General features: G+C 46.3%; 1 protein-coding gene across 1 annotated transcript; it reads left to right on the top strand.

The window, feature by feature from the left end:
* Window positions 1-220: 220 nt before the first annotated feature.
* LOC135394276 (chitin deacetylase 1-like) lies at window positions 221-12,629 on the top strand. Its single transcript, XM_064624949.1, has 5 exons — window positions 221-385; window positions 8,069-8,314; window positions 8,613-8,762; window positions 10,949-11,270; window positions 11,629-12,629. Exons 1-5 carry the CDS (start codon window positions 343-345, stop codon window positions 12,461-12,463), a joined length of 1,596 nt encoding a protein of 531 aa, XP_064481019.1. The 5' UTR covers window positions 221-342; the 3' UTR covers window positions 12,464-12,629.
* The last annotated feature ends 4,966 nt before the right edge of the window (window positions 12,630-17,595 follow it).

Below are 17,595 nucleotides of genomic sequence, written 5' to 3' on the forward strand. Positions count from 1 at the left end.
TGCGTTTGACGTGTAATCCAGAACCGTGACTCACCATTACTTCTTTTGGTGTCTTTCAGATGGGGCAATCAGCAGCGTAAAAAAAGAAGGCGAAGCGCAAACTCCGGACAAGCTCCATCCATGACACCAACTGGACTCCACCCTACATGATGACGATACACCGAGTAGCAGGAGCAGTAACCCATGGAGTCAACTTGCCGGCCGGCATATCGTCGGAGGCGAGAGCGACATCGCCTGCTCCAGAAATGGCGAGCGGGTTGAGAGGGGGTATCCGAAAGTAGGCCTGTATAAAAGACAGCTCGCCCCATCGGCGGGTTCTCGTTTCCTCCCTGCCGTCGAGTTATGGATCTCGTCCCGTTCGTCGTCCTGCTGTTCGCCATACAAGGTGGGTTAAGACTCGTGGTCGCCGCACGTCATAATAGAAGCATTGGGAGTGATAACCCCGGGCCCCTGGGTTGACTGTATCTTAAATTTGAGGGCTTCCAAAAGCGTTAGCTGGTTCACTAGTCAAGTGAGCCACGTGTGCATTGAGCGATAGGGTTTCAGCGCCGAACCGAGCCTGCTGTCGTTCACGAGCATTATTTATTATTTTCTTTCTTTTTCCCCCAAAATGCAAGAAGCGCTGCTGACTTTAGTATTCGTCTTCAAACTTACTCTAGTAGCATATCTGTAAAACTTCGTAGAATTATCGCGCACGCGTATATTCGAGGTGCCTATACCAACGCCAAAAGGGTCGTTGTATAAATGCGTTCATTTTATTAAAATGTCGTTATCGCGGGGAAGCATATTTAAAGTTCAGTAACGTCAGCGGAACTTGCGCCAGCTAGTGCTTGTTATAACTTTTAACGCACTCGGTCAGTCAAAAACGCCAACTCTTTTAATGCTTTGACAAAAGAGCTTGCCAGCCCAAGCGTTGTAGGTCGTGGGCGACGCATCTGACAGTGCTTTCAAATTTCGAGTGTTGCTTCATGTGTAGCTTTTTTTTTCTTTTTTTGTCTGGGGTTTCCATGTCATTCAGAGGAGTACACTACGAGAAAACTTACACTGATATTCAGTAGTCGAAAAACCTCGGCATGAACCGTATTCAAGACGCGTCACGACATCCACAACCAAAGCGGTCGACGTGGCTGAAGCAATCAGCATAACGGTGGATCCGGCTTATCTGGAGGTCGACCTCGACCACAGCTCCAAGGCCGCGTCCTCTCCGGGAATCGCTTATGCGGCCGTCGTCCTCCCACTCGACTGCCTTATGAGGTCTTTTACATCATGCCTGACTGGACCTCACGGACTTCCTTCAAATCAATTCTTACTTTGCAACTTTTGTACCCCAATGTCGATGTACGTGCACTTGCTCAATTAGTATGACGTTGCTCCGAAGCACCGGTTTACGAGCCGCGAAGGAAACTGTGGGATGTCCCCCAGCATTTAAACAGGGAGCTTCGCCTACTAAGATGCTCTTGTGTTAGCGTTCTGCCCAGTGCTGGCTGGGTTTTCTGTGTCCTTCTGGCTATATGTGACACTGAGGCTTTCTGGACAAACGAGGCTAATTCGAATGAGGCGTTATCTCACGGTATGAGCGCTGAACCTTTACGAGGTTTTATGTGTTTCTGAACGTTTTGTACGCAAGCAACAAGTTACACTTACGCGTCGGTGAGTCTAGAACGGTTACGGTTCTCTCCTTCAATGTAATCATCAATTTCTTGTAAGACGGCATCGAGAGTAGTCACACGGCTTTCGCTTGCGTCGGATGACTTTTTCCTTCTTCGTTTCGTACGAGATGCAAACTGGTTTCGTTCCAAGGCAAGAATCTGGGCTAATGTGGCGCCGTTCGAGGGAGAGCCGACGTTCACCTGCGGGGCGTTCACGTCTCCTATCGCCATTTATTCCCCGCTCCACAGGTAGTGGCTAATGTTAAATGAAGCAGCCTGCTTCCATTTTGTGAATGAGTCAACGAAAACAAGACAGGAGAATGGTGCGGTGACATCAGCACCGCAGAGAGGCTGGATAACTAGAACGCCTATTGTCTGAAGCGCCTGAAGAGTCTGGATAATTACACGCAGTATATGTAGGAATTACCGCAGCGTGTAGTTTTGTGCAAAAACTGAGGATTGCATTCGATGAACCACTGTCACCTTCCTTTTCGTTGCTCACTTCTGCGACGTTCTTGAATGTCGTCAGTCGGCCCCACTGGTGGCACAGAGTATACGAGTGCGTCTGTATGTGGAAGACAAGCGTCATGGCTGTGTGAGCAAAAGCGTCCGCTCGTTCCTGGTAGCCAAGGTCGTGCTGAACATTGGGAGGTGGTGGGTTCGAATCCTACCACTGGATGGGTTGTCTGAGGTTTTCCAGCAGACTTTCCAGACGGATGTCGGTACAGTTCCTCTGAAGTCGGCCTAGGACGCATACTCTCCCCCTGTCCCCTACTCCTTACTGCTCTCCTCTCTCCATGTCTCCACGTCTGTGCGCCGCTCATAGCTACAGCTGCTTCGCTTCGCTAACACGGAATTTTAAAGAAAAGTATTCCCGTCATCGCTATTCTGAGGCGTGGTTTCCGTTGTCACGTTGAAATCGAGGCACTGTTTGTTGCGCACGTAGTAGGAAATTGACTGAAGTGGATTCGTAGATATCGTTTCTTTATTCTTTATGTGGTATCTAAACCTGTGGTACTCTGAAACTCCTTAAATTCTTACTAAATCTAAATCATTATCATTTTAACCCAATCTGAAGAATAGGACTCTGAAATCCGGTTTCGGCAAAAAAAAAAAAGAAAAACACGGTAAACATAAGCAGTTAAATTTTTCGATGTTCGGCTTTCACAGAAAAACACCGATCACACAATACGCAAGTGAGGGGAGGAGACAGGACAAGAGTCGCATACTTCGAACAGAGGTTGTCCTTCTTCTGGGCGAGTTCTTTGGCTCAGAAGAACAGTCGCCGTTAAAAAAATATCGGCGCCTCTCGTCCTGGGGCTCACCTTTTCGCTGGATTTTCTATCTTGCAATCCAACACACGTACGTAAAACACATATCACTTACTTTGCAGCCCCGAAATAACCGGGAACGTGCAAAGCTGATATTTTCGTCATTTCATCAATTGCCGAATTTTGTTCATTAAATAAACTACACACCTCCTTAGGCTCTGGCAGCCGCTACATGCTATGGACTGACCTTATGCTATGGACGATTGTGACGTTTATTTCGTTTGCGATGTACATTTAAAACGCCTCATGCGCGCGCTCGACCTATTTCCACTAAATTTCCACTAAAAAATCGCACGGAAAAGGCGGCCGTGCTTGTCTTCGTTTTCATCAGAAATAGATTATTTCTGATGAAAACGAAGACAAGCACGGCCGCCTTTTCCGTGCGATTTTTTAGTGGAAATTTTAGACTACGCTGTATTCCCTGTGGACAGACTCATACGAAACAGAAAAAAGTGCGTGCTTGTTACAATTTGAAACTTTTCAAGTCACAATCCCAGTCTGCCGCAGCGTAACTGTATAAACGAACTATATATACTACATTGCACTACAACCTCGAAACACCGAATCATGCCAAAAACGAAAATAAATAAACACCGAAAAACCTACGCCGAATTCGCCCTGCAATCAACAGGACGTCAATTTTTCTCATAGCATACACTCTAAAAACAGAACTTCACCGCAGAGCACGCTGTGCGCCAACCATTGCCACGAATGATAGAGTTACCACTTGTGATTGGACGAGAGAGGGGGGCGTACGTCTTTTTGTGGCAATTTTCATATATCCAAATTGCCACAAGGTGGTGGTGGTGGTGATGGCGATAGGGCTTGCCGTCAAATTGCCACAAAAAGGCGTACGCCCCTTCTCTCTTCGAATCAGAAGCGATAACCCTATCATTCGTGGCAATGGGTGGCGCACAGCGTGCTATACGGTGAAGTTCTGTTTTTAGAGTGTACGACCTTAAGTTAAATTTTGGTTTGATTTGATTAGGTGGATAAATTTTTGTTGGTTCACTTCCAAGGCTTCACTTTCCTTCACATATACGTTAGTTTCAAATCACAGAGTTAGGCATAACTAGAACGACTATAGCGTGCACGTTACACGTCGGTCTACACCATGCGCATAACGACCTGTACATGGAGCATATGTAACAGGTGTGACCGTAGTAACTTACTTCACTACAACATGCTCTTTCACTACAATCTCGAATAGTGAAACCATGCACCCACGAACTGGAGCAATTATAGTACCTTTCAAAACTGGTTATGACTACCGTGTGCCGTTGCAGGACATTTTTGTACGGTGCTTAGCTTCGAGAATAGGTCATCGGTATTTCACAGGAAGTAAAGAAGAAGAAGGAAAACAAAAGACAAGCGCACACACGAAAACACCGTATCAGCAAACTTCCTCGTTACGTAAGGGGAAGTAAACTATGTAACGGTGACTCCTCGTGTCCTTCTCTTTGCAATTGGGTTCGTTGTTCCCATACACTACTTGCATTCTGCAGGGTGGTCCAGCAACCATGATAGAAATTCATAGTAAAAAACGTAGGACCCGGAGAGACATGCGGTCAAGGGACTTTTTTCTGCCAGTAACATTTGCCACATATTGGTAACATTTTTATTTCATTTCAATTGACGGAAAGTTAATTTCTTGAATTCAACTCCGAAATTTACCAAGGAAACCTAACGTTTTCTTTGCGGCAATGGGTTCCCCGTGGTCATTTTACTCAGTATAGCACATAACCCCACTCGTAATGCAATGACAATTGCCGAAATAAATTCGCTGAAAATCCGTGGAAATGAACCGTTAGCTCCACCTCTTTTTTGACGGCTCGTAGTTTGAGCGCAAAGCTGCGAAGAAAGGAGGTTACATTGACACGCCACACGAGGGGGGAAAGGGTTACAAGCCTACCCACGGAACAAACACGCGCCGTGAGTGCGGGAATCAGAGCTATCTTATCCAAAATGAGGTCACCCGACGGCTTGTAACCCTTTCCCCCTCGTGTGGCGTGTCAATGTAACCTCCTTTCTTCGCAGCTTTGCGCTCCAACAACGAGCCGTCAAAAAAGAGGCAGAGCCAAGGGCTCATTTCCACAGAGTTTCGGCGAATTTATTTATTCGGCGGTTGCCATTGCATTACGAGTGGGATTATGTGCTATACTGAGTAAAATTACCATTTCCGCAAAGAAAACGTTAGGTTGGCTTGGGAAATTTCGGAGTTCAATTCAAGAAATTAACTTTCCGTCAATTGAAATGAAAGAAAAATGTTACCAATATGTGGCAGAAAAAAATCCCTTGACCGCATGTCTCTCCAGGGCCTACGTTTTTTACTATGAATTTCTATCATGGTTGGTGGACCACCCTGTAGAAATAAGAGCTTTACACGGGTGAGATAGAATAATTTAATCGGAAGCGTTCTGAGGGTGGGGCGAGACGGGCAGACGCTCCGGGCGGAATCCCCAGAGGGGGCGCCGGACCGCTGTTGCTTTCTTCTTTTTTTTTTTTTGCTGTAAAATTTAAAACTTAGAAAAGCGTTTTGCCAGTTCACTTTTCATTAGCTTACTCTTGTTCACTAAGAACGTCTCTGTAGAATCTTGTGGTGTAGAGCGTTTGTGTCACAAAATAAATAACGCGTTATGCGCGGGGAACTAAGCATGAAGTGCTTATATGTGAATTTCAGACGTTATTTCTTCAATGACTATTATTCGCGGAATCCTTTTAGGAAGGTTCGCAATGCTTCACACCTATCCTGCCCATGAATTTCAGGCGTAATTTCTTCAATGACTATTATTCGCGGAACCCTTTTAATAAGGTTCGCAATGCTTCACACCTATCCTGCCCATGAATTTCAGACGTAATTTCTTCAATGACTATTATTCGCGGAACCCTTTTAGTAAGGTTCGCAATGCTTCACACCTATCCTGCCCCAGGCGGAAATTTGCATCGGGACAGCTCTGAATTTCACTGCGCCAGATTTAACTTCGGCGTACGTGTTTTCATGCGCTTCTCTACATAGTTTGCGTGTATTTCATGTTTGTAAACCTGACCCTAACTAACCCTAGGTCAACCCTAGTCCCTAGGACCTAACCCTAATCCAGACCATAACTACGTCGGACTTCATTTACGCTCAAAATACGCATTCGCACATAAAACTGAGCCACGACACTAGGGTTGTGCTCCACTTGTGCAAAAAGGACGGAAAGGAATGCCGCATCAGAGCTGAGCCGACCACAGCTTTTAGGTCTTGGAGCTGATTCATCCGCTGATCCGTTGATCCGTTGCATTAGAACTGGGACATTGTCGAAACCCCATCACATGTACATAGCCACAGTCATGCAGTCATATGTACATGTACAAAGTAGCTGGTGCATTTCTCATCTTAATGGATTCTAAATAGCGTAATAGTGTACTAGTGTTGACGTCCAATACAGATCCTCAAACAACTACATTGCGTTGAATGTAGTTACATCGTGAAGTCACATAATCATCCAGAGTACAAGCCTCAGGTTAGCTTTTGGTTCGCTTTCTGACCCAAATATTTTGGCTTCGGTCCCGGCCGAAAACACAAGCATGCAGCTTGGAGGCACACGGACAAGCTGTTGGAACACGTAGTCCTTCGCGCCTTCAGCCTTCAGACCAAATTAAAGTTCCCCAGTGGGGCCAGCCTACCACCTTGGCGTGGGTCATGATAATAGTTGTCACGTGTTGTAGAGTCACGAATTATCAGATCAGCATTCAGAATTGTTAAATTGCGCGATTTTACTTTATTGAACTCATTCTGTATCTAGCTGATATCTTGGTCTTAAATGATATCGGGCCCTCTATAGCGTTGTGTTCAACGGAATGAAACAGGTAGCGAGTGAAATTCGCTGTGAAGGATAACGGTCGTAATACAACTCTCGCTGAATACACGAACCAGGAAGGGATTTAGGAAATGTGCTCGTACAACGTTGAAATGAGGCCACGAACGCATGAGCCGCGAAAAGCACTACAGGCATGGCCACTGGAAGTGATCAGTAGCTGAGACAGAGAAAAGAAAAAAAAAAAAGACACTTATGCTACAAATAGTACGCTACTTGGGACTTGCATTTCATATTGTCATGTATGCAGATGTAAACGGAAATCGGTGATATGAAGACGAATGATGGATGGAATACGTTCTGTTCGTCTCCGTTACAAGTCTGGGAGCGTCAATTATTTTTTTCCTTACAGCGGTAGAAGCTTCTAGGAGCTTGAAGAGTTAGAAGAGTAGAAGTAAAAGAAGTGTACTCAGACAACGGAGTTGCTAATTAGATGCACAGTGCGAGCAGTAGAGGTGCAATCTCAGAAAATCTATCTATTCGATAGCTGATCCCTCAGTAGTCTTACGGTACAATTTACAAAATTTAAATTGAAAATTACGAGCATACTGTGTCGAAGTGGTCACGAACTGCACATTGCCCGTCAAGTACGGCTGCACAACTATATGATATGTGAACGACACTGGGTCTAAAATGAAATAAGTTGGCTACGTTCCGGCTTCGTAGCCATCAGGAGCAGCAAATCAATCGGCAAGATAAATCACTGTTGCTTGACGAATCGGGGATTATTTCCCACCAGACGTCGCACGGGGCCGTTTTATGGCAATTCTGCTAACAAATACAGAATATTAAGTGTCTCTTTGCAGCATGTACAACTTGTTGTGCTGTGTTTACAAGCAACATGCTGTTAACCTACGCCGTCAACATAAACTGCCTGTCCGCTGCTTTACGGCACCTTTAAATGAGTATAACAGTGACAAGTGACTGTTTGGTTTGCCTGCGCGAATTCAGGACCTGCAGTACCAGAACAAAGTTTATCCGTACCCGATTTGAACTGGCCTGTATTGGAAACCACTGTGAATCGCATAGACAAGCACGTTCTTCTAGTTATTTATTTGAGAAGTGGGAAAGTAAACACAAAGGCCGGAACACCTGTGATTCACACGAAATCCTTCAACATAAAATCGCTATCGTTCATCGCCGGAGTGAAATCCATTTCGTGCATTCTGCAGCGCATTCCAGTGCACAGTTGGCACCGAAGGCATTATTAAATGGTTGTTTGTTTCAGGGGCGTACGGCGTTTCCATCGTCAAGAGACAAATATCCACCGACATTGAGAACGATGCTGAACTCTGCAAAGGACGTTCTCCGTCTGAGTACTTCCGTCTGACAGCTGACGAGGATTGCAGGGATGTCGTTCGTTGCTCCGTCCAGGGTCTCCTTGCACTGAGATGTCCATCAGGTCTCGCTTTCGACATTGAAAAGCAGACCTGTGACTGGAAGTCCAATGTGAAGAACTGTGAACAGCTCGAAAGTACGCAAATTTCTTTACGTGCTATTTTCTCTTCCTTTGAAATGTGACTGTATCATTTATGTTCGTGACCTATTGCTGTACCGTATATTACTCAGCAACGCCATAATGAAGAAAGCCTGAGCTATGGACGAAAAAAGAAAAGAACAAGAACAGACACGACACATACCTATTTTGGGCGGTCTGTGTCGTGTCTGTTTTTTTTTGTGTGTGTGTGTCTTTCGCCCCGAGCTGAGATCTTCTTCATTATGGAGTTCATCCACCAGCGACGCTTTCTTCTTTAACTCCGGCACGTTTCCAGAGCCACGACTGGTCGCTCCCTTGCTGGCCACCGACGAGCCGCTGTGTGAGTCCGGCAAGCTGGCTTGTGGTAACGGAGACTGTATCGCCAAGGAAATGTTCTGCAACGGCAACGCTGACTGCAGTGACGGATCCGATGAGAATGCCTGTAGTAAGTGAATCACAATTACTCCTTTCGGTCCGTCTCATATCGCAGATGAGTCTATAGTGATGGTGTGTAATTTTAACTCTTATCAATAATCGATTACACTTTTCACCACAGTGTTCTTGAAGGAGGGTCAGTACAAACACAACCGTAACAGGGGGGGGGGGGAAGTGATGTTTTGGGAAGGTCGTAAACCTGGTCAGGGGTGGCAGCTCGGTGCACACAGTGGAGAGGGAAGAGCGAAGGGCGAAAGAGGGGGTAAGATGATGGTGGTACAGCAGATGAAGCGGTGTGCAGTCCCTTTTGCTCTGGGATCGGGTTGCCGCGGATAAAACATGAGATATCCGCCAGTGGTCTTCATTGGGAAAGCTTCTTGTACCACGGTGACTGCCAGGAGGATTGGCAAAGTGTGTGTTGTCTTCAACAACAACAACAAACGGAGAAGTATTGGCGCCAAACAAATGGCGAACATATCGCGAATGTATTGGCGAAGTTTACCTTCGCGGAGTATCGCGCGCCCCTGCTCACAACGGTAGATGTGGTGGGGGGTGATGTTGGGGTAAGGTGCGGTCAGCCTGCTCTAGAGTGGCGGCTCGGTGCACTCAGCTGGGGGAGAAGAGGGGAGGGTGAAAGAGGAAGGAGAGAGATGATGGTGGCACAGGAGACTCAGGGGTGTGCTATTTCTCTTGCTGTGGGATTAGGGTAGTCCCCGAGATCTACCCACCACAGAAAACATGCGAGCATCCCTCAGTAGTCTTCATTGGGATGCTCCCTGTACTACGGTAAATGCCAAGTGTATTGGTATCAAAATGGAAGGCCGACCATGCTACCGCCACGGTAAACGACAGGATTATTGGTGAAATTACCACATCCGATGTAGCACAACGGTAGACGGTATGCTAACTGATGATGCCGAAGGTTATGCATTCATCTACGCAGGTGACGTATTCGTTCTACTGCCGCGAACAAGGTGAAGGGACGGACGAATTTATAGACCAGAATTAAAAACAAGTAGGAACACACGAATTCGTAAGGGAAATGTCACGAGCCACAAAGGAACAGTTGCCGTTCTAACTTATCGCAGCTGTCTGCTCCTGGCTACTCAGTCCTAGAGCTTTACGACAGATTAGGGACACGCGACAGCGGGGCAGCCAGTTTCATTTCAGAAAGTGAAATCTGGATCTGGTTCACAAGCCACCTCCAACAAAAATAAGGTACGAAACTAGAAGAAATCTCCAAAGATGATGTGTTCGATGAATACGGTGCGAACTGACTCCGTGGGCTAATTGTCACTCCTCAGCATGAGTAGCACATTGATAACAACAACTTTATTTTGAGAGGGCGAATGTCCCATGGAATGTCAATGTTGAGTTATTTATCTGCTGTAGTACCCACATCAACTATAGCACCACATTAAGAGCTTAGAAATAAACGATGCTCGAGGTAGATCATGCATGCGTGTCTGTGGGTACTTGGATACAAACAGAATCCTGGATTAACTGAATCCTGATCAAGGAATACACTCTTAAAACAGGTAATACATAGTAACAGGTAATTAGAGCAGATTTACACGTAAGGTGTGTCAGCCTATAGTGTAGCGACACGCTGCACGTGCCGCAGGGCTTAAAACACAATTTCAACACATGCACGCTGAACACAAATCATTGCACGGAATGGTACCATTATCACTTCTGAGTTGTGGAAAGCAAGGGGCGTAGGCCTTTTTGTGACACTTATGCAGTTATTAAAGCGACAACATGTTCTTTTCGTTTGATACCTTTATGAAGTTCTAGGTGGCGACGTTAAGGTATACATGATGGTATAACGGGAGGGCAAATGATCCTACAGCGTGTACCTGTAACAGGAACAAAGGCGTAGTAACTCAGTAGTACATGGCATGCGCCTGCTTCTTGGTGCCAAAAGATTTGGAAACTCACAGCAACGCTACATCATGCATCAGAGGTTGGACAGATAGCCTCCTATTCTAGCAGCGAGATTCGAACTCAACGGAGACCCCCTCATAAATATTCTTAACTGCTACCTTTATCCTGTCACCACAGTCTAGCCTTCGATATCCAAAGTACGAGCAGTATAAACGCACTGATAATAGTTGCAGTTGTGGCTCTGTGCCAGACGTTGCATTGAAACTCAGCACTCAGCACCATCATGTTAATCATTTTGTTCTCTTGCAGCCGTCGACAAGGATCCTAACCGTGCCCCACCATGTGACCAAAACCAGTGTGTGCTTCCTGACTGTTTCTGTTCCGCTGACGGCACACAGATTCCTGGGCGCCTTGAGCCAAACACTGTCCCACAGATGGTGACCATCACTTTCGATGACGCTATCAACAACAACAACATCGACGTCTACGATAAGATTTTCAAAGAAGGACGTAACAACCCCAACGGATGTCAAATCAAAGCCACATTCTTCGTGTCCCACAAGTACACCAACTACTCTGCTGTCCAGGAACTTCACCGAAGAGGACACGAAATGGCCGCCCATTCCATCACGTAAGTCGTGCGATAGTTCTCCTATTCCTTTCTAACCCTTTCCTGCCATAGTCTTGAGGAAATCGCGGCAGTACGTCGCAGGGAGTACAGATCACTGTTGGAATGTTAGCGTAGCATGTCCGAGAGCCAGGGCTCTCGTAAATGGCAAGTTTTTCTTCGACCCAATGCATGACTTGGGCAACTTGCCGCCCTTCCCGGAAGCCAGGCCGCCTTTTTTCTGTGTGTAAGCGACCCCCCCCCCCCCCCCAATGCATAACGATAAGAGCGCCATGTGCGTGGCAAGAGCTAACAGAAAATCTGAACGTGCCAGGAGCCTACGATTACAGTGCAAAGTTCAATGGGTACTGTTTTTTCGCAGGCACAAGCACGTAGAGAAGTACTGGACTGAGGCCAGCTCCGAAACCTGGGCAAAGGAAATGGCTGGCGTTCGTCTTATTATGGAGCGTTTTGCGAACATCACCGATAACTCCATCGTTGGTGTACGTGCTCCCTACCTCCGTGTTGGTGGCAACAACCAATTCTTTATGATGGAAGAGCAAGCTTTCTTATACGACTCCACCATAGCCGCTCCTCTTAGCAACCCTCCCCTGTGGCCCTACACTCTCTACTTCCGTATGCCCCACAAATGCCACGGCAACGGCCAGAATTGTCCTAGCAGGTCCCACGCTGTCTGGGAAATGGTGATGAACGAGCTCGACCGTAGAGATGACCCCACCTTCGACGAAGAATTGGCCGGTTGCGCTATGGTTGACAGTTGTAGCAATATCATCTCAGGAGAACAGTTCTACAACTTCCTAAACCACAACCTCGACAGGCATTACAAGACTAACAGAGCTCCACTTGGTCTCTATTTCCACGCTGGTTGGTTGAAGCTGAATCCAGAATACCTGGATGCTTTCACCCAGTGGATTGACGAGACACTGGACAAGAACGACGTGTTCTTCGTCACCATGACGCAGGTGCTTCAATGGATGCAGCAACCTACAGAGCTGTCATCCATTCGTGACTTCTCCTTCTGGAAGGAGAAGTGTGATGTCAAGGGCCAGCCACTCTGCAGCTTGCCCAACGCCTGTCCTCTCACCACTCGGGAGCTTCCTGGGGAGACGATTCGTCTTCACACCTGCGTCGAGTGCCCTCAGAATTACCCATGGTTGGAAGACCCTACGGGAGACTACTTTGCCTTCCGCAAGTAGACATGTGTCTCACCAAACCTATGAACTTTGCCTCTGCCCGTCGTTCTTTCGGGTGTCTGCTGGCCCGTTCCGCTCCGCGCCGCGCGCCGCCTTCCCCCCGCCGCCTACCCGCTTGCCGGGTTGCTGTACAAAGTGCCCTCGAATAAAGCTGTGTTTTGAGTCAGTACATACCTGCGGATAGCTACATGTCTTCGTAATATTATGACCGCTTTGTAGTATTCGTGGAAGCTGGGTAATGAGAAGCAGGGCGAGTATTGTGAACACAAATACTCTGTGCGTACTCGCACGTGCGAGATAACGATACCCCCTTCAATGAGGGCACTGTTTCTCACGTATGGGTGGAGCGGTGCGTGTTACCCCAGCTGTGTAAGCTGAGGATGGTCACTGAAGCCACTTCTGCGTTTCACTTCCGCAATGGGAACGGAACTTTAATCTTGCGGCTTCCGTGTCCTGGCCTCCATTTGCGACTCTTCCCACCAAGGCGGTACGTAGAGCACCTGTCTGTGCTCTTTTTGCCGTTCATGTTCTATCAATATTCTCGAGCTTTTCATGAGCCACAAGTAATAATAAATGGACGATAGTCCACGCCGGTTCGCCCCCTGCAACGCTCCACGACACCTACCGGTTTCACATTGCTTTTCAGAAAACTATTGCGTAGTGGACGGTAGACTGAATGTCCTCGTGTCGTCCTTGACGATCCTGTTTCACGACTGGTTGCGACCTTGGTGTCTGGCCTCCAGGGGGCTCATACACGGATGCGCCGTTATTCTGTTACTGAACGTCCTCGTTGTACCGGAAGCAAAGTTGGCGATTAACGTTTTTCGCTACTTAGGCCAAGTGTATTCCTCGCGCAAATTATCCACGACCTGGACTGTGTTGTCTTGCGGTCTCTAAATGACTGTGACATTGCAAGCGCATTACCGTGAAACCACTCAAGTACGTATATCCGCGAGACAAGGCTTCTTGTCCACTTAAGGGGGGGGGGGGGAGGTACATACATCGGAGGTTAAAATAAGAGCATTGAGTCTGCTATCCGCAGAAGGGTAGTGTTCGTCTAGGAAAGGTGTCCGTAACGGGAGGTTCCACATAGCATAAATATTGCGTCCGTGATAAGTGTAAGCAAATCCGAAAGCACTTACAATCGACGCTACGAGATTTCATTACTATGAGCACTAACGGCGGTATAGAATTTACTGTTTTCGTGCACTGTTATGGGTGGTATTTTCGCCCTAGGGTGGCCGTTAAGCATCGATGCGCCTTTTCATGCGATTTTCTAGATTAGGCTATTTCTCCAGGGTGTGTTACATATACCGGAAAATGCGAAACGATTGTTATTTTGTAGTTAAAGAACATGATTTGATACAATAAAGGTTAATCTATGAGACCTTTTTTATCACGCTATATTGTCAGCCCCAAACAATGTTCGTAACAGCAAGAAACGGTAAAGAAGACACCACCGCTCTGCCCTCAAAGCACTTCTCAGACACCGTAGGACTTCCGTACTGACTGTAAGGCAGTTCACTATTCCATTTCACCCATTGCCGCCAGCAATGACGTAGAGTATCAGCCCTGGCGATGGAACTCCCCACACATCATCACACAAATAAAGTTGTTGTTCACATGCCGAACTGACATTGCCAGGCTAATGTAGTTTCTTACCTTCTCTACCTGACACTTTCGCGGTCAATGTTTGATTGGCAGTCAGGTCAGGAACTGAAGCGTGCTTTCAGACAAAGGTACATATCACTGGAAAGATATTCAACCTTGTTTTTGCGCTGGCGAAGTTGAATGTTGAGGCATTGTGATGTCTGACCTATATATTGTTTGCCACACTTCAAGGGGAAGGAATAGACGACGTTCTTTTGTACAGTCAACAAACTTTTTGCGACGTTTTACCGTGCACTTGTTAACCTTTGCTGTGTCGTTTACAGTCGAGAATATTCTTGAAAGTTTGTACGGGTACCGAAAGACAACCTCCAACCCGGAGGCGGCAGCCCTTTTCTTTACCGGGGCAAAACCATGTGAATAGGGCATGCTCGCGACGCGTTGCCCTTTGCCTGGGCGATCAGATGTTGGCTATTTGGAGAAGAGGAGGCGTTTAGGAATAGTTTGGATCTTTGTGCTAGGGAAACCTGCCGAACAAAGCCTTTCAAGTTGCAATTTTAAGCTTTCGGTGCTGCCCGGAAATAAGTAAGGAAGCAAGTAAGTTTACGCAAGTCGGTTACTAATGCTCGTCATCGAAGAACGCAACTGCACTCACAATCAAGGTCAGGCTAGTGATTTCCGCATGCAATTTCATTGAATTACCTCCGATTTATCGTTCGACACTTCACTAACCGGGTTTCAGGTAAGACGGAATGCATGGAATGTGGTTCACTCTAAAGCGGCCATGGTGCTTTGATATCTCGTCCAGATAGCTCTTCCGTGGCTGTTGGCAATGCGATAACCCATGTTGCGCTGTTGAATGAGATAGGAAGTTGTTTCCGATGTAGTGTCGCCTTCGGTGATGCAGCCTTTGCATTGCGTGGATGCTTTGTGCCATTGTCCCCTTGCGAGCAAATTCTTCGTCTTGAGAACATCGGTTGCTGGTTGTTCCAAAGAACTGTTTTCACAGTAGGGTGATTTTGAGGGGGCGCCAGGGAAAGAACAGCAGGCCATAGGCCCGATTTTAGCGACGCTTGTTAACTTTGAACCGAGATCAAGGGTTGCTAAAATTTGAAGTTAACACTCAAATATTTGTTTTCAAACGTTGGTTGATGACGTGATGAATGCTTCAGTGACAATAACTCCCTTCAGTGAAGCAGAGTTAAGCGTTAAATTCAGGTTAAGGAACTGTTGATCTCGGTTCAATGTTAATCGGCGTTGGTGAAATTGGGCGCATGTATTGCCGTTTGGTTTCACCGTGTGACGCGGAGCTAATGTCATTCAGTGCGAATGTCATTAGCAGGGAATGACATACAATTTGTCGTGTGACAGAGGTATATATTTAACGCAAAAATATTCCGTGAAATTCAGAAGTCCTAATCGTCTCACTTTGCTCCGACCATCGGAGTAAGATTAGACAACCTGGCAAAGTGAACCGTGCCAGCTATAGTTCTTGCAATGGAAGCAAGCAAAGTGAACGTCATGATCCCCTATACAATCTTGATGAGCCCATTCTCCGTGTGTGGTGCACTGGTCCCTTGTAGACGTGGCACTGCTCATGTGTTTTTGGCTTGGTTTTCTGGAATCTTTTGTTTTCCTCGATCGTTGTTTTGTTTCCTTCTCGCATGTTCGAAACGTATAGGACATGGAGTGAAAAAGAAGTACCTCAGGGACAACAAGCAATAAAGTTATTTAATTGCTTGCTCCGCCTTTCTAAACAACACATTGCCGCGTTCTGCCCCGTGCCACGGATCCGTGGAGGACTTCATATTGCGTTCATATAGTGTGGTTATCGATAACCACAGACCCAACAAAAACTATGCCTGTACCGCAACAGAAATAGTAATGTAATGTTATCAAACTATAGAGCTCAGTCTCCGCTACACGGCGATATCCTTTCTCCTTCCACTGGCATGTACACAAGTGCCCCATTAGCCGCAAGGATATGAGCGATTTCGTCGTCGCCACCAACTTTGCGTATTTTTAGCTGCAAAATAACAAAATCCCCGCCGGAACTAAAACCCGAGCACTAGAAATTCAAAGTAGCTGACAGTGCGAGGAAAAAAATTCAAAGCCGTGAACGCGTTCGTTGGAAAGATATTGAACGCCAAAATCGCTATGCCTGAAAGCGTGTCGGACCTGCCATATTATTTCGGATCTTTTTCTCGGGAACTACGGAAACTAGAGGGAAAATACTTGCTGTTCCATTCTCAATGTGAGTCATGCTACAGCAAATATTTTGCAATAAAAATCACTGATGGTGTCCGGACCACCTTGCCTGAGTTGAGATGGAATCACCAGGAACGCTAGGCGGTACCGTGGTAGGCGCAGGTAAGTTTCTGTTGCTAGAAAAGTACAAATCGAAGGAAAGCTAACTGATTTATCGAACATACCGTACAGGAGGACATATTGTCTAGTGTGATTAAGCCTAATTAAGCCTTGAGTGGCGTACGTTGGACTGTTTACGTGGTTTACGTTTCCGGGCAGGTGACGCGAGCGCATGCGCAGTGAAGTCGAATTTTTGCGAACTTTCGCGAATTTTCCTGAGAAAAGTTCGAAAGTTTCGAACTTTTGCGAACTCGAACTTTGCCATGTTCGTGACATCACTAATATTATCTGCCCTAATTTGTTGAAAACGGGAGGCATACGCCTTTTTTGTGACACTTATGCTGTTCATATTGTCACAAAAAAGACGTGCGCCTCCAGTTTTCAACCAATCAGGGCAGATAAAGATATCATTCGATATGATGGTTGGCTAGGAGCGCGCTATGCTGTGAAGTTCATTTCTAAGAGTGCAGGTAGACATCCTGTGGGAAGGCGAATGTAACTACTGGACGACTAATACGGAAACTAACTGATTAAAGTTTTAACGAGCTGTTTTCACGGAAATTCATTTCATTCATTCATTCATGCGAAACACAACTTGCGCAGTTTGTACATGACCTACATGATAACCTTGACAAAGACTATCAGACTGACGCTATCTTTTTAGATTTTTCTCGCGCCTTCGACTGTGTTCCTCACAATCGGCTGTTACTAAAACTCCAATGCATGTCCTTTGACCCGTTCATCCTAACCTGGATTTCCAAATTTCTCACTACGCTCTCAGTCAGTCGCAGCTAATAGCCACACTTCCGGTTTCGTCAACGTTGCGTCAGGCATTCCGCAAGGCACTGTTTTTGGTCCACTACTCTTTATGATGTACATTAACGACCTCCCGTCTCACATCACTTCAAATATAAGGTTGTTTGCTGACGATTGTGTAGTTTATAGACGCATAACCACTACTAATGACCTCACTAACCTCCAACAAGATATTTTAATAATACATCAGTGGTGTAAGAAATGGCTCATGCCACTAAACATAGATAAATGCTGTTCGTCCCATTTTGCAGAAGCAAACCGAAATTTCCTCATATGTACCGATTCGACACTGCTATTATCCCCTCTAATACATCTTACAAATACTTAGGCGTCACTTTACAATC

Source organism: Ornithodoros turicata, chromosome 5, assembly GCF_037126465.1.
Source record: "Ornithodoros turicata isolate Travis chromosome 5, ASM3712646v1, whole genome shotgun sequence".
In the NCBI taxonomy this organism is placed as follows: Eukaryota; Metazoa; Arthropoda; class Arachnida; order Ixodida; family Argasidae; genus Ornithodoros; species Ornithodoros turicata.

Excerpts from the sequence above, each read along its gene's own strand:
- LOC135394276 (XM_064624949.1), top strand. The coding sequence starts at position 343 with ATGGATCTCGTCCCGTTCGTCGTCCTGCTGTTCGCCATACAAG. Across the intron at positions 386-8,068 it reads CCTGCTGTTCGCCATACAAG|GGGCGTACGGCGTTTCCATC; the intron begins GTGGGTTAAGAC and ends TGTTTGTTTCAG. Across the intron at positions 11,271-11,628 it reads ATGGCCGCCCATTCCATCAC|GCACAAGCACGTAGAGAAGT; the intron begins GTAAGTCGTGCG and ends GTTTTTTCGCAG.